Source organism: Mytilus trossulus, unplaced genomic scaffold, assembly GCF_036588685.1.
Source record: "Mytilus trossulus isolate FHL-02 unplaced genomic scaffold, PNRI_Mtr1.1.1.hap1 h1tg000210l__unscaffolded, whole genome shotgun sequence".
NCBI lineage: Eukaryota > Metazoa > Mollusca > Bivalvia > Mytilida > Mytilidae > Mytilus > Mytilus trossulus.
The window spans coordinates 679,378-698,264 of NW_026963310.1; the positions used below are offsets into that span (position 1 = coordinate 679,378).

At 31.4% G+C, this 18,887-nt stretch overlaps 1 protein-coding gene across 1 annotated transcript; it reads left to right on the top strand.

Moving 5' to 3' along the window:
* Nucleotides 1–311: 311 nt before the first annotated feature.
* On the top strand, nt 312–18,455 carry LOC134700960 (ras-related protein Rab-32-like). Its single transcript, XM_063562104.1, has 6 exons — nt 312–416; nt 10,227–10,352; nt 11,369–11,447; nt 13,035–13,216; nt 16,629–16,772; nt 17,879–18,455. The coding sequence occupies exons 1-6, from the start codon at nt 414–416 to the stop codon at nt 17,987–17,989; spliced, it is 645 nt and encodes a 214-aa protein (XP_063418174.1). The 5' UTR covers nt 312–413; the 3' UTR covers nt 17,990–18,455.
* The last annotated feature ends 432 nt before the right edge of the window (nt 18,456–18,887 follow it).

Genomic DNA, 18,887 nt, shown 5'->3' on the forward strand with positions numbered 1-18,887 from the left:
TTATAAAATAAAACGCAATGACCAAACAAATAGAAAATAAAAAGAAATGTAGGGAATAATGTTTTGAAGTTGATTGCAAGATTCTTAAAGACTCTGTTATAGTTAAAAAAATCTTTAAAAAGAGCGGAAACGCTTTTATTAATAGGCCCTATTATTATCGGAAGTACATTCGGGTGCGCTGTCTATAAATGATTACTGTTGGTATGACTATAACCGCGGGAAATAAGTTAACTCTCTAGACTTATCGAAGCAATCCATATAAATATCAAAGAGATTACGAACTTTTCCGTATGCAAGTCATGTGACAGACATCAGAAGACAAGTTTCCCTTTTATACAGTGAAAAGAAATGTCTTAATTAAGGAATTTAGCACTGAATATATTCATGAACTGTATACGATATATGTATTTGTAATGGTAAGTACAATTAGAGTAAACTGTCAAAATCAAAACTTCCGGCATAACCTGTGGATACAATAAAGTCAGTCTAAAGTACAGACCCCCTCCTCTTAAAAATAAGTAGAAGAGGTAAATATTCCTATGAAACGACCACCGCTGCTTTTATTAAAAGTCATTACATGATCATATATCTGAAATCCGCATATGTTTACAATAGTCTATGGGGTCAAACACGTTGTCCTATATTTTGACATTTAAATTAAAGTTTATAACAACTGTTCAACATGCTAGCCTACATGTACCTATAATTGTTAATACGTGGATAGAACAAATGTTCCAGCAGGATTCCAAATCTCAATTTCATAAATATAAAGGCAGACTATTAACCTACCCAGACATCCATGGCAGATCCAGAACTTTTCATAAAAAGGGGGGGATGTGCAGCTGTCTGACATAAAAGGGGGGTGGCACTCCAGTCATGCTTCAGATTCCCTATATAATCAACCAAATTTTTCCAACGGAAAGGGGGGGGGGGGGCTGTGCGGATCTGCCTATGGACATGTTGGTTGGTCATAATATATACTTGGTATACCTGATAAAATCAAATTAACTGCTTGCACATGCAGTAGTTGCTTGAGCTCCAATATTATAATGGTTGGTACTACATTTGTACATGTGGATGATTCGGAATCCTCTATCTTCCCTAACTTAACCAGTTGATTGGCATGATTAGACTATCTCTATATATACATATAGATTCTACCACTGTATCCGATATTTTAAAGTGTAATACGATATTTATCAAACAATACGCAGGCAAACTTATTCCTTCTTTGCATGCGATTGATCTGCAAAAAAGATGTGTTCCTTCTATGTGACGTCATCAGGCATGGTTGCCTTTTTCATACCGTCACAATAGGAAATTCAGAGGAAAACAAAAAGATTTGAAGTCACAATCAGATTTTAACCAATAAAGAACTGAGATCAAACGAACCACACATTGATTAATTTTGTTTATACAATGGATGCAGAAAGGGATAAATTGATGAAGATTTAGAGAAATGATAATATACTATGCATACAATGTACAACATATATATATATATACTAATTCTATACAAATGTCATAATTTCTGCTTTTCTTGGATTTCTTTTGACATGTTTAAACTAAATTTGACTTGTATAAAGGAGCTGATAGGTCAGGTCCTTTAATTCTGTACCCTTTAATTTTTTAGGTCATTTTTCTCTATTCTAAAAAAAATATATTTTTGCCCATCATGTTCTTTATTCTTCACTATTGTTTTCCATTATCCTGTTATCCCAGACCCACCTGTACATTTTGTATAAAATTTATATAAGTATTAATATAACCACTGACTGAATTGCAATGCAAAAATCAAGTTGTAACTATAACATGAATAAGGTCATGAAGGTATTATTTTATTCCTGCAAGTTAAGATTTATTAGCTGTGGAGTATTAAACTTGCATCATCAGCAGATCCAGGGAGTGATCCATAGATTAGAACCTCGATCCCCTTTTTCTTTTTTGTTATGAGAATGGTTCATAGTTCTCAGGGTGGTTGGAATTACCTGTTTCACAAAATGACTGATCTGCGTCTGTTAAATTAAACTGATGACATAATACAATTGTAATACTGTAAATTCAGAAATTATTGCGAGGTTTTTATTATTGCGAATAATACGACTAAGTCGTAAACGCAATAATTAAAACTCACATTTTGTAATATTTTAACTGAATTAAGCATTAATCGTAAAAATTAAAATCGCATTCAAGTGAAAAATGACAAAATCGCAATAATAAATGCACTCAATAATTTTTAAATTTACAGTATATGTAATAGTAATATTTTTAACTTGATAAATTTTCCAAACTTCCTTTTATTGTTATCATTTATCAGTTTGGTTATCAAATACATTTACAACAAATCTAAATAAAAGTAAATATTAAAAAAAGTAATACAAACAAACAGACAATCATGACAATTGAACAATCTTTATAAATAAAATTAGGAAATTTAACCCATTTGAAGAGAGGCTGAAGATTAAGTGACCAAAGGGATAATAACATACAAATTAAAGATGATATGGATTGGATGTAGCAAGCAGTTATATGTTGTATTATATATCCATACCTGCCAACTGTCACTATTTGGGTGGGATTTCCCCCATGGAGGCTCCCAAATGGAAATTTTAAAACAGCAATTTTGTCCACAATTTTAAACAAAACAATTACTTTTTAGTGTCTTTAGGCTTATAAAAGTATGAAGCGGCCAAAAAACAACATTAACATGTATTTAAAGACCCCCTTGAAGATTTTTTTTAGGACTATGACAGCCATCTTGCACACAAAACCCCCATGGCCATTTTGAAAAGTTGGCAGGTATGTATATCTAACATGTCTAATATGGTAAGACAGTTTTGATATAAAACTGAGGAGAAGGAAGATGTGACAGCAATCAAACAACAAAACACAATACATGTATATCAAGTTCTTAATTTTCCAGAGTTATAAAAGATGATTCTTTTTAAATGTGATCTTCTTATTTCAGAAATGAAATAAAATTGGTCAGGCATCATTTACATGATTAAAGTGCATTGCCGTTAAATAAGCTAAAGCTACATAAGCTATATATATAATATATAGCTTTTGTAGCTATAGCTGATGTAGTTAACATGGTTAATGCAATGTTTATTTATCTGCTTGTTCTCCTTAATTTGATGCATTTGAAGTCACATCCAACATTGTTATTGCATTGACAATAGAACCTGTCAGACTTTAGTTTATGATTACTATTGGTTTAATTAACTATAATTAGGTGACAATATAATAGCTATGTTTGAATAAAAACATCCCTTCTACAATGTATTAACATGGTCAATGTTTTGTTATGTCTTCAAACATTTATAAAGCAGACTGACAATATAATATGTACTGTTGTCTTGTAATTTGTCACATCTTTTCGAAATCAGAAATTAGCCTAGGTAGAACAAAGCAAAAATCTGTAAATCTAATATTGAGTCTGATTATTTTTGAAAATTTAATGTAAAAATTTTGAATTTGTGGTTATAGTGATTTTTTCTTAGACCCACATTTACCTATTCCTCCAATGATAATTGTTTTACCGTGAATTAAAATGATGGACAATTACTCTCACCTTAATCTTATACTATTATATAGATTTTAAGTTGGATTTTTTTTCTCCATGTTATTATTAATATTTCAAAATATTAAATTAACCAATTCAACCCCATTTTTCCGAAAGTAGGTGAACTCTGTTGATATGATGTAACCATTATTAACAGGATATAAATGAAATGATGTTTAAATAATTTATATGAATGATATTCTTTTCACTTTTTAGATATTTGAATAAATTAAAATAATAATATTGAATTTTTGGATTATCTGTGTTGCATAACTGAAATTTGACAAATAATCAAAAGCTTTTCTAGTCATGCTAAGTGAGATGGTAAGATATTATATAAATTCAGTCAGATACAAAATCCATGTTTGTATTCTTTTTTTCAGTTTTATGAATGAACGTACTGCCTTGTTTTTCAGTTTTATGAATAAACTACCCTGGTTTTCAAATTGAATGAACTACTCTAGCTGGTTTTAAGTTTTATGAATAAACTGCCCTCAGCTGTTTTTGAGTTTTATGAATGAACTGCTCTGTTTTTTACCATTTGGGTCTTCAACACAGCGAGAAAATCCTGCAAATGTAAGTGGGCTTCAAGCTTTAAGTACTTAAGTACTATAGCTTTCTGCTGTGCGCTTCTTAAATACTGGAGCTATGTGCTTGAACTTCACCCTACAAATTCTTGTTTCATTGAATAATATAAAGTTGTTTAAAGGAAAGAGCATGAACTATATTGGCTGTAGATTATATGAAACATTGAAAAGTGATCCATCAACACAATCTTAAGGCTGTTGTTAAAATCCCACCAATCATTCAGATTGATAAAATACAATGGTATATCACTTTAATTACAATTATTTATACTACATGTACTATCTTGAAAATTTACAATTACACATTTTTACCATAAATAATCCTTTATCCTTTATGAACAATAGAATGAGGTTTTACCTTTTATGATAACTTCTTACAACATGTTAAAAGTGTATTACAATTTAAGATTTGACCAAGCTGCAATATATTCTTTTACGTGCATTAACATGCATTAACATGATTAAGTTATAATCAGTCTAAGTAAGAGGACACACACATGTGACATTTATTAAAATTTGAAAAAATATCTGTGTTATATAGTCATGATAGTAACTAATATGAAATTCATATTTTTATTGTGAAAATATATTTTTTTGGATGTAAGAATTATTCAGGGTTATGACCATGATAATGGCAATGTGATATTAATTTTGTGAACCAACTTTTATGAGCTCTGAATTATTGGAAGTGTGTTCCTGTGTCAGTGAATAGTTTATGAAACAATATTTTTTAATTCCTATTGTCAGAGCAATAATACTACCAGAGAAGAAAAATATATTTTCAAATTTTGAGCTAAAAATTACTTTATATAAAATGTACATTGTCAACAAATCAAAATGGATGGCTTAGTCTAATTCAGTCACCTGATAATTGTTATGTTAAATATAAAATGCCATTGGATAGTAATAATCAAGTGGCAGCCAATCAAAATGGATGGATTGAATCACCTGACTATTATGTAATAAAAGTAAACAGGGTAAGAATGACATTTATTGTCTAGTGTCATTATAACTTGTTTCTCTATCATCAGTTAGGGGCCTGCATGACCAAATGCTCTTATGAAGTTAAATATAGTTCTATAACTGAAGTTGTGAGTTTGAACCCTCCTCGTGCAGGTGCTCTCGACTCCAATCTTAATTGACTAGGATTGTCAGTTTTCTATCAAAGATTGGTGGTTTACTCCAGGCACTCAGACTTCCTCCACCAATAAAAAACTGGCCACCATCGAAATAGCAAAAAATTAGCACTCAAAAGTGGTGTTAGAACACCAATAATCAATCAATCAATCTACCATCAGTTTAAAATGAAATTAAAGATTTTATAAGCATTCTTCAAATTTTTTTTTTTTCTTTTACTAACATGACTAAGGCAAAATGAAATAAAAGTAAATGATTCCCATTAGCAATGATTAGTTATCTTCCTCAATATTAAGCCCATAAACATAGGTGCTTTTTTTTTATTTTGATCCCGCCAAAGCAGAGCTGCATAATTTGAACCCTTGTCAATCTGTACGTCCCTAAGTCCGTCTTTCCATTGTTCCAAATTTGGTTTCTGTTCTGTAACTTTAGTTTGCCTATATTATAGCAATGTTATGAAATTTTAAACTTGTACTTTAAATGCTAAATAAACATAGATAAAATTTGAATTTTGGTAGCATGACTTTATCCTTTCAAGAGTTATGGCCCCTTTCCAAATTTTCACCTGGTTACCCTTCATTTTAATTCAACCCAAATTGTTCAATATAACCATGATAACTGGTATTTTACATTGACAGATGACTCACATAGAGATTAGACATGATAGATGATAATAAGTTTAATAACATCCTGATCAGACAGATCTATCACTAATCTGCTAATCTTGATTGGTAAAACTGTACTTATTTATAAATAATGATGTTCAAGGTCAACAAGGCAAATAATCTGCATGTCATATATAAATCAACCTTATACAGATGAATATCAATACATCTGTTTACTTATTTTGGGTTGAAAAAAACAACCTTATTTAACAAAGTACACATATAATGTAACAGGCTTTTATTTGAACTTGGAATTTTTTTCAATTATGGAATTTGCATAATTTCTTGTGTTTAAAATTTATAAAAAAAATCATGTTTATTTGGTATTATAATCTTTTGAGCGTTAATAACACTTTCCATACAATGTATTTTGGTTAGATAGTGTTGTGTGCGGCACAGTACATTCTATTGAAAATGTACAATTTTTTTTGTAATAGAAAGTGTTGTGCGCAGCACAGAACATTTCAGTACAAAATAAACATGAAATTAATTAGAAAATTCAATAACAAAAAATCAAACGAATTCCATAGTTCAATATAATTCCCAGTTCAAATAATAATTTTATTCCTTTACATGAACATGTTTAAGTGCCTGCACTTCACAAAGTTGATTTCTATCCGCCTGACCTGCTAAAAGTTCCAGTGCTTGAAACATAAAACAGATTGATTTAAGGAATTTAAGGCTAAAGTTAAATAAAAAGATATCAATAATTCAGTCCATATTTAACCTAGGACATCCTGAGATTAAAAAAACATGCTGGGATTATTTTCTGCAAGGGAGATAAACCAGGCAGGATGTTATTTTAGTATTTTGTGCATTTAATTTTATTGTTTTGTGAAAAACAAGATGTGGTATGATTGGCAATTAGACATTAACTAAACTATAGTACTTACTGTCAAATGGAATGTTTTTATTAAGTTATTTTTTAAAGTTTAAGTGCATTGAATTATTTAATCATTAGAGGAATTAAACAAAAAAATCTAAATTATATCGAATACAGTGACATGTGTGAATTAACTGTGTGTTTAAATAAAGATGTCTTAGGATATTACACATGAAATTATAAGCAATAATAATGGATGTGAATACAGCTGTGAACTAAGTACCATGAGTACTGTGTTGTATAATTGTCAACCACCATCGAATCAAAACGTATGGTTTGAATCATCAACCAATTAAAATGGATGGATTTATTGAATCACATACATGTATCGATCAAAACAGATGGATTGAATCATCACAACATTATGTAATAAAAGTAAGATTGAATATAATTGGAATTTCATCTCAGAAATAAATATATATTGTGGATAGTTTTTTTATAGCCAAATACTGGCGGCAAACATTTTCCTTTATTTTCTTTCTCATTTGAAAATAGTGCATCTTTTTACGCAAAATATTTTCAAACGTTTTCTTGAACTTTCTGTATTGTTTGACTTGTCCTTTCCCCACAGATTTCTAATGATTACTTAAACTGCACTGTGTTGCAAGACTTTTGGAAATTAAATCACAGTAACTTTAATTTGTAGCATATATATTCTCCTACAAATTTTAGTACAGAGTTTTTCTATGCCATTGGCTTATGAATTTATGCTGCGAGAACTTCATGAAATCACAATGAAGTTTTTGTTGTTTAGGATATGCATTCTAATGATTGATTGATAGTGTTGGGGGTTTTAATGCCACATACTTATAAGCACCTCTTTTGGGCTCTTTCATGATGGTAAGTTTTTATTGTTTGAGGCAGCCGGAGTGCCAAGAGAAAATCACCAACCTTCTATAGAAAATAAAGTGTACCGGTCATCATTATCAGAGCAGAGTTTGAACTAACAAACTCTGTGTTGACTGGCTAGTGATTACAGTAGTAGAACTACTTAGACCACTCGACCACTGAAGCTCGTACATGATATTAAGTATGTATTCAGTTACTGAAGATATAAGTTGACTATATTTGTTATATTTATGATAATTATTGTAAGAGGCACATTTGTAATTGGCAAAAGTTGATCATATTTAATCAAAATCAGATTTTGTGATTTCAAGGTCGGTTTTTGAGATCCTACTACTATAAGGTTATCTAAAGGTCAACTACATTAAATCTTTAATCATTGTGGTGTGTTCATGACCCAAACGTGAGATGTGGTAGGTCAGTGAGTCTGACCTCAAATGTAATGACCATAAAGGACTTAAGGATATTAAAACTCCAGGTCAACATAGAATTTGACAGTCACTTATAGTTAAAATAAAATAAGCCTTTATAGATATAAGAGATGTGATGTGAGTGCCAATGATACAACTCTCTATCCAACATGTCCAAGTCACAATTTGTAAAAGCACAGTTAACCATAAAGATCAAAGTATGGTCTTCAACAAAGAGCCTTGGCTTATATTACACTGAATACAACAGCAAGCTATAATATGAGGGCCCCAAAAATGACTAGTGTAAAGCCATTCAAATTTGGCCACTTTTAAATTTGACTTTAATGTTAAATATAATATTAAAAGGCCAATTTTATCAAAGAAAATGTGTGTTTAGCCATGGAATTCTTCTGTAGTTTGCATTATGTTTTTAACCTTGAATTGGTTTACCGTGTAATACCTGCAATTTTTATCATAAATCACAAACAAAAGTACTAAAAAATTAATTTCATTAAACAATGTAATTAAGTTTTTAAAAAGAGGCCTGTTTGCGGGTGAGGAAATTCAAAACAAATATTTATTTGTTTGGCCTACATGGCCTAAACTATTTAAAACAATCTATAATCATTTAAGGTAAGAAAATATTTATAGATTTCAATAGAATCATGATGTACAATACTAATTATACAATGATGACATTACGATTGTGGTCAGTATTTAACTGACTAATAGAATTTACATACATGTATACAATTAAATGTATTATGGCATGTGTATCAGAGGGGCCTGTATACTTTATTGTAAATGTATTATGGCATGTATCAGAGGGCCTGTATACTTTATTGTAAATGCTGTCTTGTTGTTTGTGATATCAATGCCTCCAAAGCTGCAGGAACTCTTGACCACTACTGACATTACATCATGTGACGGTCATGTTAAATACAAACATGTTTCCCGTCAAATGTGTGTAAGTATAGACATCAAATTCATTGTACTTCTCGATTGGGGATATTTAAGCCTCTGATAAAAATACATTTTTTTTGTACTTGCATGGTTTTTTTTTAACATTTTGAAACTTGAAAATTCTCTATTCATCTGGTAAGAATAGACTGAGCTAGTACCTTATTTTGGCTTAAAAAACATACATGTATATGTTTTCTTTAAAAAACAATTTTACCAAAAAAAAAATATTCTATTTTAGAATTATAAACTGATAGATCTGTTTTACAGGTATTTGTTGATCTATTGTGAGTTCTTCTATTTTTTGCTGGATATACAGATATGTTTATTTTGAATCATTGGTAATCAGGTGAACATAATACAGAGAATTGATGAATTGAAATATTAAAAAAATCCCAAAGGAGCAAGTTTGGTAATGGCCATATTTGGCCCAAATTATAAAGTTCATAGTTACAAGACAATAAATGTTTTAAGTTGCCTTAAAGACATGTGAGAAACTTAAACAGAACTGTTTTTGTCAAAGTATAATTGTAACACGTTGATTTTTACATCCTTAAAAGGTCAAGATAAGGGATTTTGGTGAAATTTGACAAAATCTGCTGGATTTCAACAAAATAAAGGACAAGGAAACATTGACGAAGGCGTAGACAAGCCTAATATTCAAATAAGACATGTGAAATGTCTTCATAAACATTATTTTGAAAAATCTTTGTTGTCAATGTATGAGTTTTATGTTTCCTGTCCAATAATCTATAGAAATTTACCCATTTTCATTGATTTTTTCGTGAAAAATCAATACGAGTACAACTTGTGACGTCATAATAAAACGCAGAACCGTAAAATTTTCAACAAAATGGCTTATATCCTATCTAGGCAATGTATTAGCTATAATTAATCGTGATATTGGTCAATAAATCTGAATTTGAAATTTACACTAAAAACTGCATGGGGCAATTTTAGGACCTTATCGAACAATTACTCCTTTTCAACAAGTTACAAGCATATATATAAATGATATATGAGGAATTTGTAATAGCCACAGAATCGAGTATTCATAATTCACAAAGATATATGAATTCCCAGTATCAATTCATAATTATTTTATTGTGTACATTCTTTCAAATTTATGGTAAATTTTGATGATATCTTCAAACATACTATTATTTCTTACAGGCAGCAGCAGTGGAGAAAAAAGAGCACTTATACAAGATCTTAGTGATCGGTGAACTTGGAACAGGAAAAACTAGCATCATCAAACGTTACGTTCATCAATTCTTTTCACAGCATTACAGAGCTACTGTATCCTTATATAAACATACCAGAGTGGAGATAGGACATTATTAGGGACACCAGGATTGGGTGTTTTTAATCTTTGGATTTTGGGATTGACCTTTTCGGGATCAGTAAATTCCTTTTTTGAGTTTCAGGATGTTAGGATTTTAATTTATTTATCAAGCCCCCTCTTATCTCCCCTCATACCAGCTTTAAGAGATCTTTGGCCAAGACTTGGGGTCAGTGATCATGTCACTAATTTTATGAAATATATAGAGTACAATACATGTAAATTCAGAAACTAGTATAATTTCAATTGTTGAATAATAGACATAAATGTGAGTTTAATTATTGCAATTTAAGGAAAATCTGCATACAGATATATGTATCAGATATCTATATTAAAATGAAATAGTTATTATAAATTGCAATACCCTCCCAGTTGCATTATCTGATTTAATAAAAGCCTCACAAAAATTTCTGAATTTTTAGTATTGTAAACCATGACTAATTATCACAATTTCATCATGAAATAAACTAAACTAATAAAACCATGGTTAAAAATTTTGAACTTTGAATTATTGCCATTGATATATTTAAATTTAAGAAGATGTGGTATAATTGCCATTGAGACCAGAGACCACATAACATAGAATGTTAGCATTAAATAGTTCAATTAGGTCCTTCAACAATAAGCATTAAGCACATACAATGCATACCAGATAGCAATTGTTAAAAGTACCAGAAATGACAAATGTAAAATAACAGCCTATTCATATGCAAAACAATATATGAAAAACATATCTGCTCTTTTGTTGAGTTATTGTCTAAATTTTGAAATTTCCCATTTCTATTCTCAATTTCATGGTAAACATGTATACACTACAGCAACAAATGACAGAGAATAACTGGCTCCTGTTAGAATAATAGTTATTGTTATTTCACTGTGGAAAGTGACCACAAGGGCCTTGATTAAAAATGTTAATTGTTCTAATTTGAATTGATATATTATAAAACTTTGCTTTCCTTAGCTGTGACTTTAGATAGGTGTAGATTTTGCATTAAAGGTATTAAATTGGGATGCTGATACAGTTGTCAGGTTACAATTATGGGATATTGCAGGTATGTGATTAATATGTATATATGTAGTATAGCTGAATTGGCATGTTTGTATGATCTGCAACTCCTTTTCAATTGTTTTAAAAATAAGTATTTGAAATGTGAAGTATTTCATTTTGTTTATTTTCTTTGGTTACATCTTCTGACATCAGACTTGGACTCTCTTGAACTGAATTTTAATGTGCGTATTGTTATGCGTTTACTTTTCTACATTGGTTAGAGGTATAGGGGAGGGTTGAGATCTCACAAACATGTTTAACCCCGCCGCATTTTTGCGCCTGTCCCAAGTCAGGAGCCTCTGGCCTTTGTTAGTCTTGTATTATTTTAATTTTAGTTTCTTGTGTACAATTTGGAAATTAGTATGGCGTTCAATATCTCTGAACTAGTATATATTTGTTTAGTGGCCAGCTGAAGGACGCCTCCGGGTGTGGGAATTTCTCGCTACATTGAAGATCTGTTGGTGATCTTCTGCTGTTGTTTTTTTATTTGGTCGGGTTGTTGTCTCTTTGACACATTCCCCATTTCCATTCTCAATTTTATTTTTATTGTAAAATCCTAATAAGGATGTTTTGCCTCTCCCTTTTGAAATAACAAACTTTTTAAAAGACTGTTATAAATTGACAGTATTTAATAACCATGAAAACATCCTTAAAACTACAGTTTTCAATGCACCAGTTTATATAAAAAATCTGTTTTTTCTCCATGAAATAGGAGTATGAACTATTAAATAATTGCTATTGAAAATATATGAAAATAGTGGGTTACTGAACAACCATTTAAAAGGGTGAAGAGTATACATGGTATATATTGGATATAGGTCTTTGCTCAAACTTTCTTTATTTTTCTTCATACAAATTATTGTTAATATGAAAATGCATATGGTAAGGTGGAAGGCTCAAAAATCATAACATCACCATAACCCTTAACCTGAATTTTCTCAGCACTAGAAGTCGCATTAGGACACAATCAGACAATGCCATGGCAAAAAATAAAAAAAACAAACATGAAAAAAGTAAAATCACAAAAATACTGAACTCAGAGGAAAATCAATTTGGAAAGTCCATAATCACATGGCAAAATCAAAAAACAAAACGCATCAAAAACGAATGGACAAGAACTGTCATATTCCTGACTTGGTACAGGCATTTTCAAATGTAGAAAATGGTGGAATAAACCTGGTTCTATAGCTCTAACCCTCTCACTTTAATAACAGTCTCATCAAATTCTGCTACAGTTACATGATGCATTAAATAAAAGACAAGAACACTGCACAGCACAAAGAGCCCAGACAAAACCTGATGGTCCAATAAAAGCCAGCTTCTGCTTCACATGTGATACCCCCAATCAAAGTACAATTGCAGTATGAAAATTGTCCATACTCTGTAAAAGAGAGGTGACCAATATCAAACTTATAAGTAAAATAAAAAACTGACAATGTCAAGGCTAAAAAGAAAAGACAAACAGACTTACAACAGTGCACAAAACACAACATTAAACAATAAAGGCAGAGCAACACAAACCCCACCAAAAGGTTTTGATGCAGTTTGGCAATTTTTTTTTAAATAGTGAAATATTGATTTGTATTTCTAGGTCAAGAACGATTTGGTAACATGACTCGTGTTTATTACAAGGAAGCTGTCGGATGTTTTATAGTTTTTGATGTAACAAGAGCATCAACATTTGAAGCGGTCACAAAATGGAAAGCAGATTTAGATAGTAAAGTAACACTATCAGATTCAACACCTGTACCTTGTGTTTTACTGGCAAATAAAGTAAGTTATTTCCCCTGCCAGAGATCCTGTCACCCAGGCCTGTACCATGTGTTTTATTGGCTGATAAGGTAAGTTATTTCCCCTGCCAGAAATCTTGTCACCTAGGCCTGTACCATGTGTTTTATTTGCTAATAAGGTAAGTTATTTCCCCTGCCAGAAATCTTGTCACCTAGGCCTGTACCAGGTGTTTTATTGGCTAATAAGGTAAGTTACTTCCCCTGCCAGAAATCCTGTCACCTAGGCCTGTACCATGTGTTTTATTGTCTAATAAAGTAAGTTATTTCCCATGCCAGAAATCCTCTCACCTAGGCCTGTACCATGTGTTTTATTTGCTAATAAAGTAAGTTATTTCCCCTGCCAGAAATCTTGTCACCTAGGCCTGTACCATGTGTTTTATTTGCTAATAAAGTAAGTTATTTCCCCTGCCAGAAATCTTGTCACCTAGGCCTGTACCATGTGTTTTTCTGATAAATTAAGTAAGTTATGTCCTCTGTCAGATATTTTCCAAAGACAAATTTTTGGAGTTATTGTCCTTTAATGACATTGGATTTTTTTCCCTTTAGTGACGATTTAAAACCATTTTGTTTTGCATTTGCTCATCAACAAAAAAGAGATTTTTGTCATGAATTCTATTTTTGTTTTTGGGATACGATTGCTGTCAAGCAATCTGTAGACTTTTACCGTTGACCCTATGATACACTCCCTCACGTCATTCGTTTTAATCTAAACATTCAGCAACATCTCAGATTCTTATGATTGTCTTGCTTTAAAAGGTAAAAACAAGCAAAACAATTGAACATAAACAACGTTCCTGCGTGTTTTTAACTATACGGAAAATCAGAATTAAACAGTATTTATATTTAGTGTTTTTATAAATTTAGAAACACGTCAGAGGGAATTCCCAAATTTTGATAACTTGCGAGAATTCTCTGAAAGCCGATCGATAATTCTATTTCTGTCACAAGAACTGAAGTGGAGTATTTCTATATTTTACCGTTATGAAACTGATATTTGATACTGTACTCTCATAAAGAAATGGAGAACCATTCATCATATCATTTAATAAACGTTCTTGTTCCAAATCGCAAGTCGCTGTTTGTTTATGTATTAATGCCCATGTGTGGTCTCACTAATTAGAGACAAAAAGAATTGTAGACGCTTTTTGTCGCTAATTAGTGAGTCCCCACATGCGTGTAGTTTTCCTGATTTCAAGGGGTATCAGATTGAGTGATTCCCCGCTTCATTGATTAATTTGAAACTCATGGGATTCTTTCTATTTCTGTCTGCACATGGAGGGCTATTGTTGTTGCATAATTTAAATTAAAATAAATGTTTCATCGTAAAAATTACCTATAACACCCCTTCAGCAGAAATGGAATCTTCCATATTATCGTTTCGAGTTGTCTCCCTTTTCGAAGTATTCGTCAAGAAGAATTAACTCGTTAATGCCGATAAACGTCGTATTATATTAAGAACGATCTCAATGTAAACAGAGGAGTGTGTACGGAAAGGAGTCATGCCCTCTGACCCAAAGGAACTTCAATAATTAAAGAGTAAGAAATGGGGTTCCTCCTAAACTAAACACAACAGGGGTCCAGTTTAGGGTTTCTCCTAGAATATTACCACAGGCACTTGTTTCTGTCAATGTGGGGTTACACGTGCCTGTGAATATTACGGTGATAAGATATGGAAGCAAGTTAACTCCACGGCATTGGAACCAAAAAAGTTAACTTGTACTTCTGGGAAGTCGTACCATTCTGAAAAATATATTAAAAAATATGATGTTTTATGGGTTTCTGTTTGTAAACTTAATAGAAATAAAGTTGAATTACTTGAATTTTACACAGGAGTTAAATGAAAACTTAGACAAAAATAAAGAATGTTTTAAAGCATTAATGTTTTAACTGATCTTTCAAACTAGAACATAGGCGGATCCAGCCCCCCCTCCCTTTTTCGTGGAAAAAATTTGGTTGATTATAAAGGGAATCATTGAAGCATGACTGGAGCGGGTCCCCTCTTAGGTCAGTCAGCGGGCTCCCTCCTTAGGAAAAGCTCTGGATCCATCATCATCCGCCACTGTATAACTTAAAGCAGAGGAAAGTTAAAACATTATTAAAATTATGTACCTTATTAAAATTGAACATGTTGAATATATATATATCCAATTTAAGTTAATTAAAGCTGTAATCCATGATCACAAATTGAATGCTATGTTTACAATTGTTGAAAGCCATGTGCTTTTTTTGCAGGGAAAATGTGGACCCCTTAACAGGAGTCAGTTACATTTCATTGTTATTTTTAGACAGTAAAAATAATTTTGGCAATCATTTTGACTAACTGCTAAGATTTAATAATTCATGAAAAATTTTCTTCGGGTGAAACTGTTTATACTTTATATATCTTCATCTGCCACAGTATTTTCTATCCAAGATACAAGGAACATTGGTCATTGTACTTTCAAATTATATACATTTTACAGACTTAAGAGGTATTGGGTGAAAGTAACGTATATCATGTATATTCATCATTTGAATGCATTTAAATAAGTTGGTACGAGTTTGCATTGGTACAAGTTTTTTGTAGTGGTACGAGTTTACAATGGTACAGGATAACTATAATTCGATAAAACACAATAAGTACATGGCTCATACACTTGTAACGGGGATTGGCTATTCTTTAAGTTGAGTGACTATTCAGATTGTTATATTTTGCATGTGCAGTTGAATTAGTTTAGAGAATAATACTATCCAGCTATACCAGGGTTACTGGCCAAAAATGCTTGAGACTCACGCATGTTCATGCTTTTTTGCGGCAGTATTCTTGGATCTATTTTTTTCCTCTTTGATCTTTTCAATTTTGGCCAAATCTCATGCATTTGTTTAATGTAAATTTGGCAGAACTGCTATACATGTGTCAATGAAAACTATGGCAATTGTATCCCTCAGAGCATTCTGCTCTTTGATTAATGTTAGGGACAGTTCATTGTTGAATATGCACAAAGACCTAGGTGAGGGACACTGAGGTTCTTTACCATGCACAGGTATTGGAACTTTGTTTTTCAAAAAAACAAAATGTGCATTATAAGGACCTCTGGGAAAACTAGTACAGTGAAACCTGTCTTATCAGACACACTGGGGAATCAGAAAAAAATGTCAGATTTAGCATGGTGTCAGAATACTCAGGTTTTTCTGCAAGGATAGCCATATTTCTGGACTGCACAAATGTGTCGTTTAAAGAAGGATGTTGGAAAACTCTAGTGTCTAATTAGGCAGTTTACACTGTATTTATAACCTTCTTGAGATAAAGTATTGAAGTTGATGTTATATATATATTCTACATTAAAATTGTAATTTTCTATTTTCTTATGTAACTTTAATTTATCTACACTTGTTTAATTCCTTCTATTTTTCAGTGTGATCAAGCCAAGGAAGGATTAGTAAACAATGTCTCACAGATGGATGATTTCTGTAAAGAGAAAGGTTTTGTTGGATGGTTTGAGACGTCAGCCAAAGAAAATATAAATATAGAAGAAGCCGCTAGATTCCTTGTCACCAGGGTAAGAATTAGTTTTTAAGTGGTTGACATCCTGCCTACAATATTGAGGGGCATTATGTTTTCTATAACTTTCTTACATGTAACAATATGAGATATGTTTTATAAAGCTTAAAACTTATCCTTTTAACTGATAAATTTGAGATATGGTAGCTAAACTTTCTTAAATGCCTCTTAATTTCTATATACTTAATCCATTTAATAGATATAAGAAGATGTGGTATGAATGTGGTATGAATGCCAATGAGACAACTCGCCTTCCAAGTCACAATTTGTCAAAGTAAACCATTATAGGTCAAAGTACGGTTTTCAACACTGAGCCTTGGCTAACACAGAAAAGCAAGCCATAAAGGGCCCCAAAATTACTAGTGTAAAACTATTAAACAGTAAAACCTACTGTCTAATATAGTTTTAAAAATGAGAAACAAGAAGCACTTATGAACCACATCAACAAACAACTAATGAACATTAGATTCCTAGTCTGATGTCTGTTCTATATCAAGTTTAAATCTGGTTTAAGTAGTTTGTTATCTCTTGATCTTGAAATGTTATACACATGATAAGTATCAAAATGAATTATGTAATGTAAATTAAAAATTCATGAAAACCCAATATTTTTTATTAGACAACTATCTTTTTGAGTTCAAATTAGGTTGATGTCAGCAATAACTGGTAACTGTACCACCTTTAACAATGAGAAATACTTAGTGGTCAAGTCAGTATTTCATATATTGTGAGGCCACTTTTATTTGATTGATACCAGTTTTCCAAGATTTCTTGGATCTAGGTTGACCATAAATTACAATGTGCAATAAAGTACAAATATTTTATTGCCTACATGCAGACTTTGCCAAAACCACAAAATCAGATATTATTCAAATTTTAATGTTTCCTCATTGCTTAAATAGCTCATTGTACTCTCAAAAAAGATGAATCTACTGTAAAAATTCCACCAAACCTCACACAGTCAAGTTATTATCTTCAATTATAAACTTTCAATAATTTTTGAATTTTTTTTTTAGGATCACATTGTCATGATGCTTAAATGCCATGGGGAGAACACTGCCATTCACTCATTCATTGTCATTTGTTGTAATAAATATTTTTCAGATTCTACAGAATGACGAAGCAATAGCCAAAGACGAGGCTGACACTGATAGAATAATATTAAATGGTCCCAAAGATTCCTCTTTAACAGAAAAGAAAGGTTGCTGCTCTTGACTTTACATACATTTAAATACTATGTTACTGATAGGCGTCTATACATTTAAATACTGTATTATTGATAGCCCTCCATACATTAAAATGATTAAAGCTGATACATGCTGAAGATCTATATTTTGAATGTTCAAGATAAGTTTATAGAAATGAAGACATACTGTGCAAATTTTTATACATGTATTATTTATGTCAATGACAGCCTACCATACACTCATATAATATGTGACTGATAGCCCTCCATACATTTAAATACTGTGTTATTGATAGCCCTCCGTACATTATAATGATTAAAGCTAATACCTGCTGATAGATCTTTACTTTGAATGTTTAAGATCATTTTTATCGAAAAGAAGACATATTGTGCAAATGTTCATACATGTATTATTTATGTCAGTTGCAGCCTTCCATACATTTAAAAAAGTGTAGCAGTTAGAAGAACCAATATGTCAATCGTCCACCAAATCCATCTGATGTTATGTTATGTTATGTTAGCTATATTGTTTATACAATTTATTTTTTATAATGGTAACTGAATTATTAATATTTTAAAATGTTGTTTAAGTTTTCTACATAATTATATGATATGTAAAGTTTAGTGTAAAGCTTGTGGATATGCATGATAAGACACTTTTCCAAAAAATGTAGTGCTTGCCTTGATACCTGCATACAAAGATCACAAGGGACACCTGCCCAACAATCAAGGTTTTAAGTGGACTGAGTGTCTGAAACTATTTAGGAATACTTGAAGTTTATATTTATTTATAGTCAACATTTTTTTATATACTTATAGCAAAGAATTATTTTCCATTGGACAAGAAAACTGCCTAGCACCTTTGACAAATTCTGTTCAGTGCTTTATCACATTATATCTGAAAGTAGATCTTTTAGTGTTTTAGTC

Excerpts from the sequence above, each read along its gene's own strand:
- LOC134700960 (XM_063562104.1), top strand. Across the intron at positions 11,448-13,034 it reads ACAATTATGGGATATTGCAG|GTCAAGAACGATTTGGTAAC; the intron begins GTATGTGATTAA and ends TTGTATTTCTAG. Across the intron at positions 16,773-17,878 it reads CTAGATTCCTTGTCACCAGG|ATTCTACAGAATGACGAAGC; the intron begins GTAAGAATTAGT and ends AATATTTTTCAG.